The sequence below is a fragment of the Phaenicophaeus curvirostris genome, chromosome 18 (genome assembly GCF_032191515.1).
Source record: "Phaenicophaeus curvirostris isolate KB17595 chromosome 18, BPBGC_Pcur_1.0, whole genome shotgun sequence".
NCBI classification, from domain to species: Eukaryota; Metazoa; Chordata; class Aves; order Cuculiformes; family Cuculidae; genus Phaenicophaeus; species Phaenicophaeus curvirostris.
In genome coordinates, this window is record NC_091409.1 from 7,811,043 (window position 1) to 7,829,621 (window position 18,579).

At 56.2% G+C, this 18,579-nt stretch overlaps 1 protein-coding gene and 1 long non-coding RNA gene across 5 annotated transcripts in view; one reads left to right on the forward strand and one right to left on the reverse strand.

The window, feature by feature from the left end:
- Positions 1 to 18,579, forward strand: part of UCKL1 (uridine-cytidine kinase 1 like 1) — a 179,119-nt gene that overhangs the window by 152,835 nt on the left and 7,705 nt on the right. For 2 of the 4 annotated variants that reach the window (XM_069871535.1, XM_069871531.1), the window contains exons 1-7: positions 8,842 to 8,960; positions 12,041 to 12,234; positions 12,838 to 12,944; positions 13,088 to 13,258; positions 13,515 to 13,586; positions 14,739 to 14,928; positions 15,399 to 15,460. In XM_069871535.1, coding sequence (XP_069727636.1) covers positions 8,893 to 8,960; positions 12,041 to 12,234; positions 12,838 to 12,944; positions 13,088 to 13,258; positions 13,515 to 13,586; positions 14,739 to 14,928; positions 15,399 to 15,460 — 864 coding nt within the window. In that variant the 5' untranslated portion in view covers positions 8,842 to 8,892. Of the gene's footprint in view, positions 1 to 4,338; positions 4,396 to 8,841; positions 8,961 to 12,040; positions 12,235 to 12,837; positions 12,945 to 13,087; positions 13,259 to 13,514; positions 13,587 to 14,738; positions 14,929 to 15,398; positions 15,461 to 16,840; positions 16,858 to 18,579 lie in introns of those variants that run through there. The other 2 variants (XM_069871532.1, XM_069871534.1) reach the window with 2 other exon arrangements.
- Positions 6,907 to 9,398, reverse strand: LOC138728336 (uncharacterized). The gene is made up of 2 exons (XR_011338698.1): positions 8,421 to 9,398; positions 6,907 to 7,557 (listed from the first exon to the last, which is right to left on the reverse strand). It is a non-coding gene; the product is annotated as an uncharacterized lncRNA (long non-coding RNA).

An 18,579-nucleotide genomic window follows, 5' to 3' on the forward strand; every position in this document is an offset into this window, starting at 1 on the left:
TAATTTAACGTCCTTCTCCACCAGTGGGTCATTGCGGGAGGGAGGGGATGGTGGTGTCTGGAGCTGGGGCTGCTTCTCGGAGGGGCCAATGCTCCTGCACTGGCCGAGGCTCTCGCTCCCGTCTGCGTTGCCAGCATGCTCAGCCACGAGTGGGATGAGGGAACCCACTGGAGCACTGCTGGTTGCACTGGGCTTCAAAGCAATTAGTAAGAAAGCTTAATTAGTCGCTTAATTTGCCGCTTGCGCTTCATCCCATCTTTGTTTTGGTGGTGCCCGCTTGCCGGAGCAGGAACGGCTGGAAGTTGGTGGCTGGGAGGGACCCCACAGCCCAGGAGGGCACTCTGGATGTTCAGGAGAGCAGACGGAGCTGGGGACCTGGTGCAGTTGGGCACTGAAATCTTCGCGAAGGGGCAGGGGGAGCTGCTGGATCCCGAATCGATGTCCCACTCTAGGGGGAAGCCCCCGGCAAAGCTCCTGGCCTGGGGAGGGGGACCCAGGTGGCCTTGGCTGCTGGTTTGGATGTTCACCTTAAAACCCGCTCTGCCTGGGGATGGCACGGGGCTCAAATCTCATTAACATGCAATTAATCGGCTTCTCCTGGATTAAATTAATAAGCAGCACTGTGCTCTGTGCTGGAGCTGAGCCTCAGAGCAGGAGCAGCCAGGAGCTGCTTGGGGCAGGGGAGACCTAAGGAAGGGCCAGCTTGGGGGTTAGGTGGACGGTCTGGCTCAAAACCCCATCCCGCGGCTTCCATAACGAAGTGTCTCCAAATGAGCATCCTGGGAGGAGCGAGGGGTGGGAGCAGGAGGGCTGGCGGGGGCCTCGTGGGGGTGTCAGCTTGGTCGGGGGTCTCAGAGCAGGCGATGGGCTGCGGGCAGTGGGGATGGTGGTGCTGATGCTGGAACCATCCCCGTCCGCTTGGAACTTGGAGGCGTTTCTTAGCCCCTGCGAAAGCAGCACCTTGGTCCAGTGGGAATCTCCTTAGGAGAAAGTGAAACCTTTCAGGGCCTTTTTTTCCCCCCTTAAAAGGTGTTTTTCCCCCAGTACTCATCGCTCCAGGGGGATACATTCTGCCTTCTCCATGAGACATCCTTTAGTCTCCTGGATGTCCAGGGAAGGCTCTGGAGCGATACCAGGAATATCAGGATTTGCAAGCCGTGGTGGTGGCGTGGGTTGTTCCCTTTCGGCTGCTTCTGGAGGCCACGGGTGAGACAGGGATGAGCACACCCTCTCCCCACCATCCCCTCGTTCGTGGGGTTTGGATACCCATTGAGTCAGGAGGAGCTCGGAACACAGTAGGTGCCACCGGCCTCCGCAGCACCTGGGGACGGTGACACCGCAACCCCACGGCCATCCCGCCACCCCACGGCCATCCCGCCACCCACATCCCTGAGGAAAGGGCTAAACCCCCGTGGGGTCAGGGAAAACCTCACCGAGCCATCCCCGAGAGCTTCAGTCGTGGGGCTGGAAACCCTTGGCGCGACCGCACTGCGCCGGCGAGGTCGGCTCTGCCTCCGGAGCTGCCCCAGCCCAGAGCATCACTCGCGCCCGTCAACATTGGGAGCGTTTTGTTCTTTCTTTCTCTCCTGGTGACACCCATCCCATGGCATATCCGAATGTTTCTCGTCGATGCCAGTTATTAGTGCATAAGTGTATTTTGGGGAAAAATTAAAAAAAAAAAAGAAGAAAATGGAAAAGAGAAAAAAAAAAGAATTTTCAATTTATCACTTGTAACCATATATATAAATATATAAATATATATATTAAAAAGTGTTTATTTGCAAAAAATAAAGTTGTTTTAACAGTAAACTATCTTACAATAAACTTCCGTTTTGTGACGATCTGTTCTTCTGTTCCTCATTGGCAAAATCCTCCATCGGAGAGTACTGTAACGCGGCTCTGCCCCGCGCCGCTCGCTGTGCTGTGTGTATTAAAAACAGCCGTATCCAATAAACGTTTACTGATTTTTCTTATTTCTATTATCACCACCTTTACTCTGCAGCTGGGTGGGTTTGGTGCCAGCTGGGCTGGGTTTGTCCTTCCTCCATGGGCGGCTGGTGGTGGCCAAGGAGCCTCCCAGGGTGGCCCTTGGGGATGGAGCTCAGGGTCTGCATCCCAGCAGAGCCCCCCAAACTGGGCTGGAGCCAATGCTGCCAAGCTGAGTGGTGCAGTTGTCACACCACAAGGACGAGGTGGCATCCAGAAGGACCCGGACAGGCTGGAGAGGTGGGGCTGTGTGAACCTCAAGAGGTTCAGCAAGGCCAAGCGCAAGGTCCTACACTTGGCTTAGGGCAATCCACAGTTTTAATACAGGTTGGGGGATGATGCGATGGAGAGCAGCCCTAAGGAGATGGTCTTAAGGATGCTGGGGGATGAGAAGCTCAACACGAGCGAGCAGTGTGTGCTCACAGCCCAGAAACCAACCGTGTCCTGGGCTGCATCCAAGGAAACGTGGCCAGCATGGCGAGGGAGGGGATCCTGCCCCTCTGGTGAGACCCCACCGGGAGTCCTGTGTCCAGTTCTGGAACCCCCAACGCAGGAAGGTCATGGAGCTGTTGGAACGGGTCCAGAGGAGGCTACAAAGTTGATCTGAGGGCTGGAGCACCTCCCGTACAAGGCCAGGCTGAGAGGGTTGGGGTTGTTCAGCCTGGAGGAGAGAAGGCTGTGGGGAGACCTTGGAGCAGCTTCAGCACTAAAAGGGGCTCCAGGAAAGCTGGGGAGAGACTTTTGTCAAGGACACGGAGTGATAGGATGAGGGGGAATGGCTTTCAATTGGAAAGGGGGAGATTTAGATTAGACATTGGGAAGAAATTCTTCACAATGAGGGTGGGGAGGCCCTGGCCCAGGGTGCCCAGAGCAGTGGTGGCTGCCCCATCCCTGGAGGGGTTCAGGGCCAGGTTGGATGGGGCTGGGAGCCCCTGATCCAGTGGGAGGTGTCCCTGCCCGTGGCAGGGGTGGAACTGGGTGGGCTTTCAGGTCCCTTCTAACCCAAATCATTCCACGATGACAGCCCTGGCGATGCTCCCCACAGCCCAGTGCCCATGGCACAAATGCCCCTGTGTCTGCCCCCTCGGCCGCACGCAGCGTCTCGCAGCCTCAGGGGCCACGTCCAGCTCAGGACCTCTCCTCCCCGGGGAGCTCTGTGGGACCTGGGGCTGCTCCCGGCCACCCCAGTGTGGGAACAAATCCTCTGCCCTGTCCCTATGTCTTTTTTGGCACCAAACCTAAACAAACGCTAGTTTTAGACCAATCTCCCCACTGCTGACCATTAACCCTCCATTTCCCGGTGGGTTGTCCTGGCTCCCTGAGGGTGTGATGAGGAGCACAGGGAGCAGCGCTCGCCTCAGCCCCAAGATGTGTGGCACCACAAACCTCAGCCCCAGGAGCACGATGCTGAGGAAAACCAGATCCCCTCCATTGCCTGACACACCGGGGTCCCTATGGGGCTGGGGTTCTCCCAGGCTCTCCACTCCCCAGTGCCCAAGGACTCTCTCAGAGCCCCTCCCCCCCAAACCCCTGCTGCCCCCCCAGCTCTGTTGTGTGCGCTGTGTGTCGCATCACTCGACTGCTTGGGCACGGGTGCTCCCGTGCAGCCACCCCACAGCCCCCACCTGTGGTGCATCAGCATCCTGCATCATCCAACAGCACCCACCTGCATCCCACAGCACCCACCTGCAACCCCCAGCACCCCATGTACCCCCCCATCACCCACCTGCATCCCACAGCACCCACCTTCACCCCACAGCATCCTCCCACACCCACGGCACCTCCTGTATCCCACTGCATCCCACTGCATCCCACAGCACCCACTTGTACCCAAACCACCCATCTGCACCCTACAGCACCCCTATGTGCCCACAGCACCCCACAGAACCCCTCTGCACCCCACAGAACCCCTCAGCACCCCACAGCATCTTCCCACACCCACAGTACCACCTGCATCCCACAGCATCCCACAGCATCCATCAGCATCCCACAACACTCACTCATACCCAAACCACTTATCTTCCCCCCTGCATGCCCACAGCACCCCTCTGCACCCCACAGCACCCCTATGCACCCCACAGCACCCCTCTGCGCTCCACAGCATCCTCCCACACCCACAGCACCACCTGCATCCCTTAGCATACCCCAGCATCCCCCAGCATCTCACTGCATCCCGCAGCATCCCTCCGCCCCCCACACCCCCGACTCGCCCCCCACCCCCTTCTCCTGCCCCAACCCCCCTCCTACACCCCCTAACACCCCGTTTTTCCCTCCCCAGCCCCCTTTTTCCCCTCGCCGCACTACATCTCCCGGTCAGCCCCGCGCCGGCTCCGCCCCGTTCCGCCTCTCCTCCCTCGCTATGGCCGCGGCCCCGGGACCCGAGGGGGCTCCGGAGGAGCCTCACGACAGGTAGGGACCCACGTCTTTGCCTTAATCCAAATTTTTTGGGACGGGACCGCGAGCGCAACGCTCCGGAGCCGCCGGGACCGGCGGCTCCGGAGCGTTGCGCTCGCGGTCCTGTCCCACGATTCCTCTTCGGCGAGTGGGGCCTCCCATCCCATCCTTTTTCCCCCTTTTCACCCCTCCAAACCCTCTTTTTCCCCCCTAAAATCCCTTTTCCTTTCCCCACCCTCTCAAGCATCCCATGGCGCAGCAGCAGGGAAGCGTTTATCCATGATTTTTTGCCACCCTGCGCCTGTTTTCTCCGTCGTTTTCGATTCCTTTGCCTTTTCTCTCGGGTTCTCTGCCTTAATTTCGCAGCGGATGAGCTGCAGCGCTGGTTTCCAAGGATTTTGTGGCGGCTCTGATAGGGAATGCTACAATTTACTACCAAAAAAACACATAGAATATTTTTTTCCCTTTGCCTCCAATGGTAAAATTGCCAGTGAAGCTGGAAAAACTGCAATTTGCTACCGAAAAAACACATGGAATGTTTTTATTCCCTTGGCTCTGATGGCACAATTGCCAATGGAGCAGAGAAAAGTACAATTTGCTACCAAAAACCTCCACAGGTTGAGTTTTTCCCTCTTCTCCAGCGGGCACAATGCACCAACAGAGCAGGGAAAGTGCAATTTGCTACCAAAAAACTACATGCAGTGGGTTTTTTTCCCTTCCCACTCAAGTTTTCCCTCCTTTCCACTCCCATTTTCAACACCACACAGAGTGGGTTTTTCTCTCCCCGCTCATGTTTTCCACTCCTGTTTTCAACCCTCATATAGAGTGGGATTTTCCCTCCCCAATTAGGTTTTTCCTCTGTTTTCCACTCCCATTTTCAACACAATCTTCAGGTGTGGAGGAACATGAGAGCTCCTGAACACCAAATACCCAGGAATTGGCTCTGGAGCATCACCAGAGCAGAGGCAAAGCTGGTTATAGGGATGTGAGCATCCCTGGTTGCAGGGTACCAGCATCCAGGTGTTCCCATGGTACCGGCTCCGCTTGAATCCGCGCAAAACCAACCCTTGTGTCTCAGCAGCCAAATACAGAGCCGGCAGCTGCCGGTGATGCTGTTTTTGCCTTTCCCATGAGTCAGTGCCAGGCAGTGAGGAAGCTGAGGATGAGCCTGGGGAGGAAGGAGCCGGCTGAGTGAGAGATGAGTAACCGGGTTGTATAACCGAGTCTCTCCAGTGCGGAGCGAGCCGCCCATTCGGCTGGCCGCGCTGTTCCCATGGTCCTCGCTCCGTAAAAATAGCAGCAAGATAATTGGGTTTGAAGAGGGAAAGGTTTGTCCTTTTGTTGTTAGGAATCTGAGTCCTTGATGGAGCTGGAAGAGCGTGTGTGTGTTCAGCTGCCCGGGGATGCTCCGTCCTGCTCCTGGCTGGCTCTGGCCAGGGCTGAGGAAAAGTGGGAACGATGTTTGATGAGTTTGCAGGAGGGACCGGGCATGGTGGGGGCTCTGGGCAGTGTCTCAGCATCCCTGGAGCTGCTGGCAGTGTGGACAGGATGGTCCCTTGATAGGTCCCTTCATCCCTTGATGGATTACTCCATCCTTTTGGCTGGGTTCCTCCATGCCAACGCTTGGGGGTTCCTAAAGCCTTTCCGTGTGCACCCACTGGACCAAACTCATCCTCCAACCTGGCTGGCTTGCAGGGTGGTGGGATCTGGCCCTGCCTCACCCCTGTCCCTGGACAAAAGCGGTTCCTGGTGTGGAGCTCCAGGGTTTTGCACCAGGCTGCTGCGATGCAGCTGCTTTCGGCTTAAATTCAAGATGCTGCAGGACATGGAAGGCCCAGCTCAAGTCAACCCCAACAAAAACCACAGTCAGAGGTGGAGGGAGCAGGTTTGGCTTCCACGTACCCATGAGTGCCTCTTGCAGGGACAGGAGCTGGGAGAGGAACCCCTTTGCCATGGATTTAGTGTGTCCCAAGCTTTTACCTGGATCCAGGGGCAATATTCAGTGACCAAACCCGGAAAAGCCACATGCAATTCCGCTTCCATCCTTATATCTCAAGGAAAACCTGCTGAGCAGCTTTCCATCTGTGGCAGGAAAAGGGGAGCCCAGACTTGGCACCTGCTGTCCTGTTTCTCTCAGTTTTAAGTTCCATTCCAGAGAGATTCTTGCGCTTAAGACTCATCTAGGAAGGAAAAAAAGTCCAACCCCAGGGGTTTCAGCCTGTGCAGGAGCTTGGAAACAGGGAAGCAAATCGGGAAGCGGCGGCGATTTGTGGAGGAGCGATTGCTGAGAGGAAGGCTCGGTCCCCGCCGGGGTTCTTAGCCCATGTGGGCGATTCCCGTCCCACCTGGGAGCCCGGCTGGGATCTGGGGTGCGAGTTGCTCCCATCGCTTGGAACAAAGGCAGGAAAAAAGGCACCAGGGAGCATGCGATAAGGAACAATGCCGCCCTGGCGAGGGCTCGGGCTCCTCGCTGCCAAGTTCCCGGTTTCTTTTCTTTTGGGCTTCTTTAATGAGAAAGAATTGAAATCGCTGCGGAAGAGAGTTTTATTTTTAACCTTCTGAAAGCAGTTTTACAGAGAGAGGCGTCCGTGCTGAAACCGCCGGATGGGAAAAGTTCCTTTGATCATCGCTGGCTCTGCTGGCGTTGTTGGTGCACCAGGCAGCGCACAAGCTGGGGACAGGTTAATGTGGCCTCAGGTTGTGCCAGGGGAGGCTTAGATTGGATATTAGGAAGAATTTCTTTACCGAAAGAGTGGTGAAGCGCTGACAGAGGCTGCCCAAGGCAGCAACGGAGTCTCCGTCTCTGGAGAGGTTCAAAAAACTTGTAGAGGTGGCACTTCATGATGTGGTTTCATCAGCACGGTAGGGTTGGATCGGTGGTTGGACTTCATGAGTTGGTCTTTTCCAACTTTAACAATTCGATGATTCTAGGTTATCCCTGAATCCTTCCTATCCAAATCCTGCTTCTCCTGCAGCCCCTGCCCAGGGCCCAGAGCCGTGTCCGTGGCCTCCAGCAGTGTTGTAGTCATCCAGGTGTGTGTTGGGTCGGTGCTCTTCTCTGCTGTACAGGAGCAGGATGGGAGCGGTGCAGCTGTGCCTGGTGCTCCCCACATTCAGCAGGGATTTGCAGAGCACGTTGGGATGCAGCATGTGTTCCCCACCTCTGGAATAACCCTGCTGTTTCGGGGAGGAGGTGGAGGGGGTCTTGTCCCCATCCCAGGCCCATCTCCAGATGTTCAGCACAGCTTGATGCTGAGTGTGGGGAGCATCCTCCCTGCACCCCCTCGGAGGTGGCTGCGCTGACGCTGAGCTCTCAGCTCGCTGTGCCAGGGGCATCATCGATGCTCAGAGGACTTTGCGATGAGCCGTGTCCCTGGCAGAGCTGGGTGTCGCCTCTGCCACCTGCCTGGGCTGCTCTGCCCCAGTCCCTGTGCTCCAGGACCCTTTTTCCCATGGGACCCAGCCATCTCCCAGCCCTCGCTGGGCATCCAGTTTCCCACCGCGGGCTGCTCGATGCGGGTGCCCGGGCTCCCTGCCCTCCTCGGCGAGGCTGGCGCCAGGACAGGAGCCGAAAAGGCCAGGGGGGCAGCAGGCAGCTGGCAGGGGGAAGGCTGAGAGAGCAGATTGCAGGGCCTGAGCAGGCAGCGGGACGTTATTCTTAGCCACCCGGAGCACCGGGGTGTTGAGTTTCACCCACTTGTTTACTGCGAGGCTGAGGGGATGGCGAGGGGCAGCCATTCCTTGGGGAGCCGAGCGCTCTGGGGGGGCTCACAGCCAAACCTCCCACTGCCAGGGGTCGAGTCCTGCACCCACAGCCCTGGCACAGCCGGCAGCGCCTGAGCCCCAACCGGCTCCATCGGCTGGAAGCGGGGTGCTGGCTGGGCACCCTCCATCCCTGCCCCCTCTGATCCCCCTGCAGCCCCCTCCCCGCTGGCACCGGGATCTCTCTGGTACTGGGATCTTGCCAGTACTGGGATCTCTCCGGCACTGGGATCCCTCCGGTACCCGCAGCTCTCTGGCAGTGGTGAGGGTGCACTTACCGGGCGGGTGCAGAGGTGCCCGCGGACCCGCGTCGCAGCCGGCCCCGATCGCAGAGGCGCAGGGCGACCAGTGTTTATGGCCTGTGCTGGGGGGCGGTGAGGGGAGGTGTCGCTTCACTCCCCCGACCCCCCCGCTTTTTCTTTAATCAAGCCAGTGCTATTAATATCAGGTAATGAACGTAATCTCGAGGTTAAGCTATCCTCTTAGCGTGCTGACCGCCCGGCAGCTCCCAGCAAAAGACACTCCCCTGGCCGCGCTCTTCTCTCCTGCCTCCATCTTCCCATCCCTGGATCTGCTGAAGGGTCCGCGTCGCTCAGGACCCTGCGTTCCCCGTGCCGTGCATGGCTCCGTGCCCCGGGATTCTCCCAGGGAGCCTCACCGCAGCGGCCGCCCTCTCATCGCAGTGACACCAGCACTGGGGGACAGGAGCCGACGCACCCAGCATCGCGTCCCGCTCATGCCAGGGTGGGGATGAGCAGTCCCCCGGCCTTCTCTAGCGTCCGCATATCGGGCTGCTGGGCTCTCGGCCTGGACGGTGGGTGAGTTGCTGCTTTGCTTTGCTTTTGGGTGGGTTTTTACTTGTTTTCAGCTGTTTGCTTGCAGTCCCCACTTGCTGGAGTGAACCCTTGGTGATCCCAGTCCTCTGGTCCCGGTCTCCGGCTCGCAGCCAGCCAAGGGCTGCGAAAACACACCAGCAGCTGGGGGAAAGATCAGCTTCCCACGGGATGTGGGATGAAGCCAGCCGGATTTGGAGGGCCCTGCGCGCTCAGTCCGTGTGTTGTTTACGGGAGGGACGAGTTCTTCTGTTTGCTTCCAAGTTCAGGTTTGGGGACTGGCCGTTTGTCCTTGCTGGCTGCAGGGGCCGGTGGGACCTGCTGCCTTTCCCCTGCCAGTCCAGCATGGAACCGGGATCTCTGGGCACCTTGGAGGGCAGCCAGATGCTAAGAGCCTTCACTTGGAGAGCACCGGGATGGGGATGGGAGGAGGGAGCCTCTCTCAGCCCAGTAAATCCACGCTTGGGGTAAGTGGGAGCAAAATGCTTCTTTCATTTGTGCCAGCCCATCTGCGGGGCTGGAGAGCCCTTCTGGGGAGCAAACCCCGGTGCTGGGCATCCCCACGGGTCAGGCTTCCTCCTGGCCGATTCCAGCTCAGGCTGCAGGGAAGGCGAAGCGTTCCCAAATGCTGGGGACAACGCGGAGAGTTTGTGGCTGCCGGGTCCTGCACCATGCTGTTCCCACATCCCACAGCGACGCCCCGGTACAGAGCTGCCGGTGGGTCCCCTCTGTGCCAGCACCCTTGCTGTGCTGCGAGCACCCCAGGGAGCAGAGCAGGGATGCACGGGGAAGCAGGATGTCACCACGAGCCACAGCCACCAGGGTCCAAATCCCCTCATCCCCACCAGAAGCTGGGTTGTGTTGATGCTGACTGAAGGCACCTCTAGGAGATCTTGGCAACCTCTCGCCTGGGCTCTGTTCCGTCTTCAAACCCCAAAGTTTTGCCCAACTTGGAGTCACTTTGGGAACTGTGGCTTTACGCAGCATCACGGCGTGCAGGTCTGCAGCCTGTGGCTGGCACTGGAGAGCAGAGCGTCCCAAAACGCTCACCCATCACATGGAGACTGCTGTTTATCCCCAGGGGAAAAGCGACAGCGCAGCCCTCGGCGGCAGCGCCGGCAGCTCGGCTCTCGAGTAACCGCAGTCCCAGGAGAGGGGCTCGGATGCAGATGAAAGGAACCGTTTTATTTTCTGGTAAACAACTGTGCTTGTGTCATCTCTTGCTTTTATCAAGCCAAAATGAGTTTGTTTATGCGCCGGCATCGTTGGCTGATGTCGGCCCCGCTCTGGGAATAACGCGTGGTGCCTGATTGCTGCAGCAGCATCGCTGGTGGGAGAGGAGACCGAAATATCCCGTCTGGGTTTGCGTCTCCTGCCTCTGTGGTGGAAGGAGCCACCTTTGCATGGAAAGAAACCCCAAGAGGCTTTCCTGGCTGGTCTTACCTCCTGATGATGTTTTTTAAACTCAGTCTTTGGATGTTTACAGCTCCTGGATGAGCCAGAGGCCAGCAGTGCTCGGTGCCGACCAATGGGCTCATCCAAGGGAAGTTGGTGGCTTGAGGCACTTCTGAGGAGACTTTGGGGTCCTACTGGTAGGGTTGACATTGTTGTGACGTCTCCTGGAGCAGGGACAGGACCTGCAGCCCTCCTTTTGTGAGGAGGGGTTCAGCAAAGCCAAGCACACCGCTCCCTCCTTGTCTGCTCTACAGGGCTGTGCTGGCGCGGGAAGTGGCCCCACGCTCATGGAGGTTGAGGCTTTACGTGCAGATATCTGCTCTCAAATTCAGATCTTTATCTAAAATCGTTCTAAAAAAGGCTGGGGGAGGAAAGAGAATTAATCTTCATACCAAAACAGCTTAAAATCAAACCCGAATCTCTAAACCCCTGCAGTTTAAGCGCTTTTAAGAGCAAAAAAAAATAACAAGAGAGGCAACAAAGCCCCGCCAGCATGGCCAGGCTGTACCGAACGGTGCCTGGTTTGGATTGGTTGCTCAGGGCTTTCTGACCTTGCAGAACTTTCGTTTCCAGGCCCGGTTACAGCTGGGAGAGAAGCAAACTTGAGCAGGGAGAGCCCTTTGCACCGTGTCATGGGGAGGAGACGTCCTTTCCGAGGCAGCGAAATAGAGAGTGGGGAGGAGCGGGAGCTGGTATAAATAATCCTCCCCATCCCCGTGCTGGCCGGGCAGTGCGGCTGCAGCTTATCTCCTGGCCAGAGGCCACTTATCGCCTCCCAGCCGCTGCTCTTCTGCTGCCAAGCTCAAAAGGGCTCAAGAGCTTCGTCTCCTCCCTGGGCTGTGGCGGTAGGGGAGATAAGAGAGAGGAATTTAACAGCTTGAGGGCTCTGGCCGTGCTTGGTGCTTGCTTCAACCCACACAGCAAAGCGGATGGGAATGGCTTGGGTCTGCGCAGCTCACAGGCTTGTCCTCAGGGGTTTCAGCCCTAAAGGGTGGGAGAACTAAAGGTCAGGGTGGGAGAACTAAAGGTCTGGATGGGAGCGGAGGGCTCAAAGTTGTGAGAGGAAAAGGAATGTGCATGGGAGGAGGAGGAGGATTGAGCTGTAGCCTGTGCGATTGGCTTCTACCCCCCGGAGGGGTCCCTCAGTAGATCAGGACAGGTTGTTGCCCTCTGTAATAACACCCATCAGTGCTTTCAAGAGCTCACCAGAGTGTTTATTGAACGTAGGCATTCCCCACGCAGTGGGGTGAGGGAGGTGGTTGAGTCACCTTCCTTGGAGGTGTTTAGGGGACGGGTGGACGAGGTGCTGAGGGGCATGGTTTAGTATTTGATAGGAATGGTTGGACTCAATGATCTGATGGGTCTTTTCCAACGTGATGATTCTATGATTTGTGTGAGGATCTCTCGATGTTGGCTGTGTCCTGGCGTTGCAGGGGGGTGGGTGCTGCTGGTGCTGCCGCAGGGCTGCAGTTGCCTCTCCCCCTTCCGTTGTTGCCTCTCTTCCATTGCTTCCCATACCTGGGATCCCCCAGAAGCCCCGCTCCCACACACTGAGAACGCGGACCCTTCCCCATCCCTGGTAACCGAGCTCTTCCTCTCCCCACCCCCAGCAACAGCAGTGCCGAGTCCTTAGACCGGCTGTACCCCGCCGTGGGCTCCAGCAAGCCACCCCGAAAGCGGACCACGAGCCAATGCAAGTCGGAGCCACCCCTGCTGCGCACCAGCAAGAGGACCATCTACACAGCCGGCCGGCCACCGTGGTACAACGAGCATGGGACACAGTCCAAGGAGGCCTTTGTGATAGGTAGGTGAAGGCAGCTTGTGTCGGGCTCTGTCCTACCTCTGTGCTTCAGCTGGGGCAGCGTTGGTGGCTCTCCAGGAGATCTTGAGGGATTTGTGCCCCGCGTCTTCCTTGGGAACGTAAGGTTGGCCCCGGATTCCAGGCTGTGAGCTGCTCAGACCAGGAGCAGGAAGAGTCCCTGTGGTTAGTCCAGCATTGACCGGGTGAGCTGTAAGATTGGGCAGAAGCTGAGGGCTCACAGATGGGGGTGATGGATTATAGCTGGCACTGGGCAGACCACAATCTTTGCTTTTTGTTCCCTAAACTCTTGTTGCCTGGGTTGTCACGAGTTCCCAGGGATTTCGGCTAGGCTGGTTCTCATGGCAGCTCTCCCCTTGTTACAAAACCATCTAAGAAGTGTTTCCCAGCTGCAGCCGTGCACGTTGCTGGCAGTTACAGTACGTGCCATTTGACGTTTTTGAGGGCACTCTCTCTCTTGTAGTGCCTGTTGATCTACCTCTTTGGAGGTTCCTCCAACTTAGTGCAACGGAGCAGGACCTGGACTGTACCCTGTGGTTGGAAAGGCAGATTGTGGGGTTGGTGGCTTCATCCTCTTTTTTCTGGCAGGCTTGGGAGGAGGCAGTGCTTCTGGGAAAACCACAGTGGCCACCATGATCATTGAGGCTCTCGATGTCCCTTGGGTGGTTCTGCTGTCCATGGACTCCTTCTACAAGGTGAGGCTGCGTGTTGCCTGACCAGGCTTCTTGGGCTGCCGTGGCTTCAGATGGCTCTTGGGGCAAGAGAAGTTGCATGGTGGTTGGGGGGAAAGTCTGCTGGTGGGGATGGCCACACGCGCTGACTCCTTCTTTGTGGGCAGGTGTTGACCAAGCAGCAGCAGGAGCAGGCAGCCAGCAATGACTTCAACTTTGACCACCCCGATGCCTTTGATTTTGACCTCATCATCGCCACCCTGAAGAAGCTGAAGCAAGGCAAGAGTGTGAAGATCCCCATCTACGACTTCACCACCCACAGCCGGAAGAAGGAATGGGTACGGAACACTGATGGGGGTGGGACAAGGTGGGGCACGACCAAGGCAGGAGAGGGAAGTGCTTTTTGGACTCCTCCATCCCTTGCCCATTGCAGTCGGACTCGTGCAATCACCCTCTGCTCCGTGGCTGGCTCAGGGCCTGTATTTCGAGTGAGCAGCACTCGTGTCAGTCACTAACAACCCAGAGAGACACCCTGCGATAGGACCTCTCTGAACACACATTCTCTGTCTAACCACACCAATTCTGACTCCACAGAAAACCCTATATGGCGCCAACGTGATTATATTTGAAGGCATCATGGCATTCACAGACAAGGAGCTCCTGAAGGTGAGAAAGGGTTTGGGGTCAGTTCTGGGGAAGCCTGGCTGGTGAATGCTCCTCTTCTGCAGCTGTAATCACAGCACATCACTGGCAAAGAGTCTCAGGTGCTCTGGAGCTCCTCTGCTCCACCAGATGGGACCCTGTCTTGACATGATGCTTCACCATCAGCCCTACATCCCATAGCCAGCTGGTGGGACACGGTGGGCGTGTGCTTTCTCCTGAAGGTCAGCAGCAGGGAGAACCTTCTCTTCCAGTTTACGCTTCACTGTGCAAGAGAAATAGCTTCAACTCTTGCAGCAGTAAGGGAAGAGCCCCTGGCAGAGGTCAGATGTTTCAGCAGCGGCTTTGAACCCAGTGGTTTGTTCCCAGGAACAAGAAGCCAAGCAGTGACCTGGTCCCTGGCAGTGGTGCAGCATAAATAGGACTAGAAATAGCCCACCTCCACGCTGCATGCACAGCCAGAAGCAGTCTGCTGAACTTCTGCTGCGCAAAGCCTGGTGTTCCTACTCATCCACTACTTCAGGCTCTGCTGGGAATTGTTTGGATGCATGAAAAGTGCTGTAGGAAGGAGTGAGCCATATGCGAACTTAGCCAAATTCAGTCTAGAAAAGTTTCTTCCCTGCCAAGTGAGCGTTTGGGTTGTGCTTTCCTGGAGCAAGGATGACCTCCAGTGGACAGCTGGGTAAATCCCCCAGGAGCTTCCTCTGCGTTCTTGCTCTTGTCTCACAGTTAAGGGCATGTCATGAGCTGACCTGCCTGCTGTGCTTGGCTCCCCTCCAGCACTCACAAGCCAGCGTCTCTGGGTTAAGCCTGTTGGTCTGTTAACTTCTCGTCTCCTCCTTCCTCTTAAACAACATCCAGCCGAAGTGTTGGGGCTGCTTGGAGGTGGGGACAGCGTTTGAAGCAAGGTGGGTCTCAGGAGGCATGAGAGTAAGGAGCAGGCAGCAGCGAGGGACTCTGCACAACCAGCCAGGTTCAGGTGTAGGGGCTGCAGAGGCAAAACTCCTTCCAGTCCAGAGCAAAGCAGAGCTGAGCCAAGCCTTGTTAAACTGGTGTTGTGCTGTGCGTAGGGTTCAGCCGAATAGCTGTGGCTGGTGAAGATCCGCTCGAGTTACACGCCTAACCTGGTGGGGTTTGTTCCCTCCCCTCTCATTCCAGCTCCTTGATCTGAAGATATTTGTAGACACAGACTCAGACATCCGCTTGGTTCGTCGCCTGCGCAGGGACATCAGCGAGCGTGGCCGTGACATCGAGGGCGTCATCAAGCAGTACAATAAGTTTGTCAAGCCTGCCTTCGACCAGCACATCCAGCCCACCATGCGGCTGGCCGACATCGTCGTGCCCCGAGGTACCTGCCCAGCGCTGCCGCAAGCTGCCAGTGGCTCAGTCCCAAGTGGGACCTGAAGGAGCTTGTCCATCTGCCCTCAGCTCTGCTGGCCAGTCCCACCGCCCTCCTGCTGGCCAGGACAGAAGAGTGGCTGTCCCGTGCCAAAGTGAAGGTTCCTCCAGTTGATTGTCTCCAAACACTGGCCAAAAGCGGATTCCTGAGGGAAAGTTTGCACTTTGCCCTCTCCAGCTCCTGCAACTTCAATGATTTCAAAGCCAGAAGTGATTTCTAGATACTCAATAATAGATTACTAAATAAGAATTTAATCTAGCAGGAACGTCTCCTGCTGGCTGATTCTTTTCTAGGGAGGGGGAGCTTGGGGTACAGTGTATTTTTTAACCTAGTGGTAAGCTTGGGGAAGAGATGTGTTTCAAAAAGTGCTGGCACTATGGTTCTGACCAGGCTATCTCTCTTCTTCTGGTTCACTTCAGGGAGTGGCAACACGGTGGCAATCGACCTGATCGTTCAGCACGTCCACAGCCAGCTGGAGGAGGTAAGAGCTGCCTGGTGCCCCGGGTGTTGATGGTGGGGTCATCCTTGCCTGTGCAGCGGTGGCATTTGGGAAGCGATGCTGTGGGAACTGAGGTGGGAATGGCCTGGCTTCCCGCTGTGCTCCAGGCATGTCCCTGTGAACTCCTCCCTGCCTGGCTCCCTCCATTTCGGCGAAGGGGACTGCTTTGTCCCTTCCACGAGGTTAGAGCAAGGCTCCACCGTGAGCTGTGGTCCAGCAGCAGCTTCCTTCTCTCCCTGGGAGAGCGAGGCATCTGGGGACAAACCACCATCCTCCAGTGATGAGTGATGAGCCCTCCCTGCCTGCTTCCCTCCCAGGGCCAGCATCACCCCAAACCCTGCAAGACATGAGCTCTCTGGCTTCTTCTCTTTACCCCCCCCCCTACAGAGACTGCTGCATAGTCTTTCCAGTCAAGAGCCCCCTTTTCCACTCCTATTTTGGATTCAGCCCATGGGTTTCAAAACCCAGTCTTGTGAAGTTTGATGCCGAGCCTGACCCCAGATCCAGGCAAATTCTTCCATCTCCTTCCCCATCATTGGGTTTAACAAATCTGCTGTGTGTCCTGGGCCAGTCCTGACCCATGATTTGAGTTTGGGACCCTTCAATCAGACGACGCTGTTGTGTGTTGATCCGTGAGCAGCGCGGTCTCCTCCCACCCCACGTTTCTACCTTTGATGTTTAAGTCGTGGTAACGCTCAGAGGGATGTCCTGTGAGGTGGAAGGAGCGTGACCTGCAGGTGGCTATGCTTGAAAGGCAAGAGCTCGGTTCCTGCAGGCCCTTCTGAGCTCCCAGACAGCAGGAGCCGCTCGGCCCCTGGATGTGAGCTGGCAGGCAGCATCGTGCCTCCATGCCTGCTCGGGAGGGACCGCTCTGCTGCAAAGGTGTGATGGGAAGTCCCCCCTCCTGGCGCACCCCGCTCTCCGCAGGGCTGCACGCGGCAGTCAGGGTTCTCTGACTGCCCTGATTTACAGCACTAAGCTCTGGCAGGTCAGCAAGATGGTTACTAAACCCTAGATCACAGGAGCAAGGATCAGAGCCCTGGCACCGTCACCACCCCTGGGCTGAGGAGGGCGTGTGGCCGTGGGCGCAGGCCAGGAGCAGGGAAATGGCCATTTCTCCAAGCCTCTGAGATCTGACCAGGGAAGCTCGTGGCTGGATGCTCCTCCTCAGAGCTCTGCTGCGAGCCAGGCGAGGGGTTGGCTTGGGGGGCTTTCATTTACCTGGGATGGGGAAGAAGGGGAAAAGGCTACGTGTGAATGCAGGAAAATATTCCTATTTTTCCTTTTCTTTTGTCTTGAAACGACCCTGGTGTTGACAATGCTTAATACCGGTTGCATTGTGTCTTTGTGTTGCTGCCGCAGCGTGAACTCAGTGTCAGGTAAGAGCCCCTAACTCTGTCCTGTCTGTGCAGCCCGAGGCATTTCCAATGCCAGGCACTGCTTGGCCTAACCCCAACCTGCAGTCAAGACCGGCCGCTCGCGTAACGCACAGCCTCCTCACGCTCAAAGCTGGTGAAAATCCACCTTGTCCTTGGCTTTGGGACCAGCAGGGAGAGGGCTGTTCCCAGGGCTGTACTCGTCCTGCGAGGGTGCCACCAGCTTGAGCGCATAGCCCTGAAGCTGGAGACCCCCAGTCTCTGCGAGAGGGGAGGTTTTGCGTCCTGAGATTCTCTCTTATTTCCTTTCATCCTCTAAGACCAACTGTTGTTCAGAGGGACTCTCCATCCCTGATGATTAAACATCATTAGACTTCGTTAAACATCAATTATAAGATTAACTAAAGCAGCTCAAAGGTGGTGGGAGCTCTGGATCCCTCGCCGCACGCAGAGGCTCTGGGTTGCCAACCTGATGGTCCCCAGGAGGAGCAGAACAGCCTCGGCATGGTGAGAGGTACCTGCTGTCCTGCACAGCAGCTGCCTGGGGACTAGAAAAATAGTTATGCCCTAATCCAGCGAGGTTTCTAATTTCTCGGCACCTATAAGTGGATTCTATAAAGTATTCATTGAGTTATTTCACCTCTTTGGTGTGTGGATCCAGATGGGACTTGGCTCTCTTGCTTCCATTAAGCAGCCGGCTGAGTTTCCAGGTATTCTTGTAGGGAGCATTGCGGCAGATGGGTTTCCATTTAGATCTCCATCATTATATGGAGACACTTAACTAAGTAACCCTAAAATTTACATTTGGCATTAAAAGGCTTTTAAAATACATAAAATGAACAGGAAAAAGACTGCTTTAGTGATTTGTACGCAAGCCATTCATGTCCTAGGCTAGGCAACTGGATGTTTTATTTTATTGCTGTTTGTTTTAACGCCACGGGGCCTGACATTTCCACACAGACACCGTGTGCCAGGCGTAAGCTTCCCGGCGTGTCAGGAGGTCCGGGTGGGAAGGTGCATTTTAGCGTGGAGAGACTTTAAAACATTGCAGGAATAACATTAGAAAGCAGGCTGAGGAGGTGGGTGTGTATGGATATATATATGGCCGTGTATATGCACACAAACATAACACTTCCCTTCTCTCCTCTTTAATCAAAGCTCAGTTGCACAGCTGATCTTTTCGTGCCCCTTAAAAATCAAGTATTATAATATTATAGCAAAGAGTAGTTTCACAATAGCAAGTTTGGGAAGGTAACTGACCTCCAGGAATAACTGTGATAACCACAGCCACAGGCATTTTTATGTTCTCTTTAAAGCTCGTGGTTTCCATTTATGCCTTTGCCAGAAAGACTGGAAAAAAATTTCCTGCCAAAAATCTGCTTACACTCCTGGAGTCCCAGTGCTTTTCCTGCTGCTGTGGTTTCCCATCTGCTCCTCTGCGGCTCTGCGCTCACGCGAGGAGCGAGGTGGATGCAGAGACATGTGTCAAGTGAGACGTGCTCAGCAAATCTGGGGCTTTTCATTTAAAACAATTCCCCATCCTCTTGTCTTGAATGGCTTCATCTAAATGTCACGGTTGCTGTTGTGATGCCACCACCTTTTCGTGGCCGTGGGGACGCAGTGAGGCCTTTGTAGCTGGTAGAATAAAACCTGGGTCCTTAGATCTGGACCCAGTCTGAGGTGCTTTGCTGGTCCTTGTGCTCCAGGCTGGCTGTGGGCAGCCTC